The following is a 1,685-nucleotide window of genomic DNA, read 5'->3' on the forward strand; positions in this document are numbered from 1 at the left end:
TGTTTTGAGAATGATGAGGGCAATGAATGTACAGATGTGCTTTACACAATTGATGTATGTATGGATTGTGATAAGAGTTGTATGAGCCCCTAATAAAATTATTTTAAAAAATAATAAATTGCCATTGACTCTATGCTGACCCATGGAAACCTTATAGGACAGAGTAGAACCACCCCTGTGAATTTCTGAGACTGTGACTGCTCATGGGAGTAGATACCCTCATCTTTCTCCCCAGGCACGGCTGGTGGGTTTGAACTTCTGACCCTACAGATGGCAGCCCAACCTGCAACCACTACACCACCAGGGGTTCACCCAGGGACTCTTTGAAGCCCCTTGTATATTTCCTAGTGATGGAAGCCCCAGGCTAAGGACAAATCCAACTCTGTGAAACTGAGGTCAAAAAGGTCAAAGTTCCCATGGGATTTTATTCTCCACGACGTCTGAAATAACCCTTCTGGTGAGATGGAAAAGCCAATCCTCACGTAAGACACTCTGACATCCGCTCCAGAGCTTGCCGGCAAGAAGTGACAACCGAAAGAAAATGACTCGGAGGAACACAAGAGAAGGGGAGACCAGAGCCTCAGGTAGCCTACTGAGTCCCAGGAAATGGGGAAGACTGGTGCCTGGAGGCCACTTTCCCCACCAAGGATCCCTCCTCAGACAGCCAGCTCCCGCACCTGCCAGAAAAAATTGTGAGGGATTTCTGTAGAGGGGCTGGCCTACAAATGCCTTTAGAAGACATCCCAGAAAACGCAGAAATAAAAGGAAAGGCAAGAAACAGAGCTACCTGGGAAAAGCACAATTTATTGGGCTGCTACATTAAGATCATAGAAGGGCTGCCTGGAAGCCAGGATTTCCACGAGGGGATGGGCAGGGTTAGAGAGGAGTCCAGACGGTGCTGTCACCGGAGAGGCTTCTTGACCCAGAGGTAGGTTGAGAATGTTTCATCTGCCCCCTGCATAGAACCGGCAGGCCCACAGAGGACTCATTTGAGTGGACATCTGTCCACACTGGGAATGGCTGGCTTGGAGACATGAGGTTAACAGCAGGCAGGGCTGCCACAGGACACAGGTCTGCAAATGAGGGTGGGGCGGGAGGGCTGGCAGCAAGAGGAGGACTGACACACAGGGGTCAGGCAGAAGGCAGGCTGACAGCTCACAGGCACACACAGAGCAGGCTTGCAGCTCAAAGGCACGCAGCAGGCTGCCTGGCCACAGGCCAAGGGGCAGCACGGGGACTGGCAGCCACCGGAGCAGCAGCTGGCAGCCCCACAGGGGGACTGGCAGGAGGTGGACACACCACACACAGGCCTGCACAGCAGAGGCACACAGGACACTGGGCGGCAGCAGGAGCTCCCGCAGCAGGAGGGTGAGCAGCAGGCGGTGGGGACACAGCACGGGGCTGGGCAGCAGGCCGCCTGGCACCCAGAGGAGCAGCTGGTGTGGCACATGGTGGGTGGGTGTGGCTGGAGCAGGTTGCAGGGAGGAGGGGGCAATGGTCTGAAGGCTCCTCCTGCTGGGAGCCTTTATATCCAGGCCCCATGAGCATCCAAGCAACAGGAAGCACGACTGTTGTTTTCCTGGTTGTGCTTCCTCTGGGCTGTCTCCCAAACTTTAGTGTCTGTTGTAGAATTTAGAGGGGCTTGGGCAGGGGGTTTGTTTGGCCCTCAATGTCATGACGAATTG

General features: G+C 54.2%; 1 protein-coding gene across 1 annotated transcript; it reads right to left on the minus strand.

Annotated features, from left to right (window-relative positions):
* Positions 1–1,039: 1,039 nt before the first annotated feature.
* Positions 1,040–1,450, minus strand: LOC115873547 (keratin-associated protein 12-1-like). The gene is made up of 2 exons (XM_030888808.1): positions 1,307–1,450; positions 1,040–1,207 (listed from the first exon to the last, which is right to left on the minus strand). Exons 1-2 carry the CDS (start codon positions 1,448–1,450, stop codon positions 1,040–1,042), a joined length of 312 nt encoding a protein of 103 aa, XP_030744668.1.
* Positions 1,451–1,685: the final 235 nt, after the last annotated feature.

Source organism: Echinops telfairi, unplaced genomic scaffold (assembly GCF_000313985.2).
Source record: "Echinops telfairi isolate 266 unplaced genomic scaffold, ASM31398v2 ScPeMD7_7469;HRSCAF=8507_0, whole genome shotgun sequence".
Classification (NCBI taxonomy): domain Eukaryota; kingdom Metazoa; phylum Chordata; class Mammalia; order Afrosoricida; family Tenrecidae; genus Echinops; species Echinops telfairi.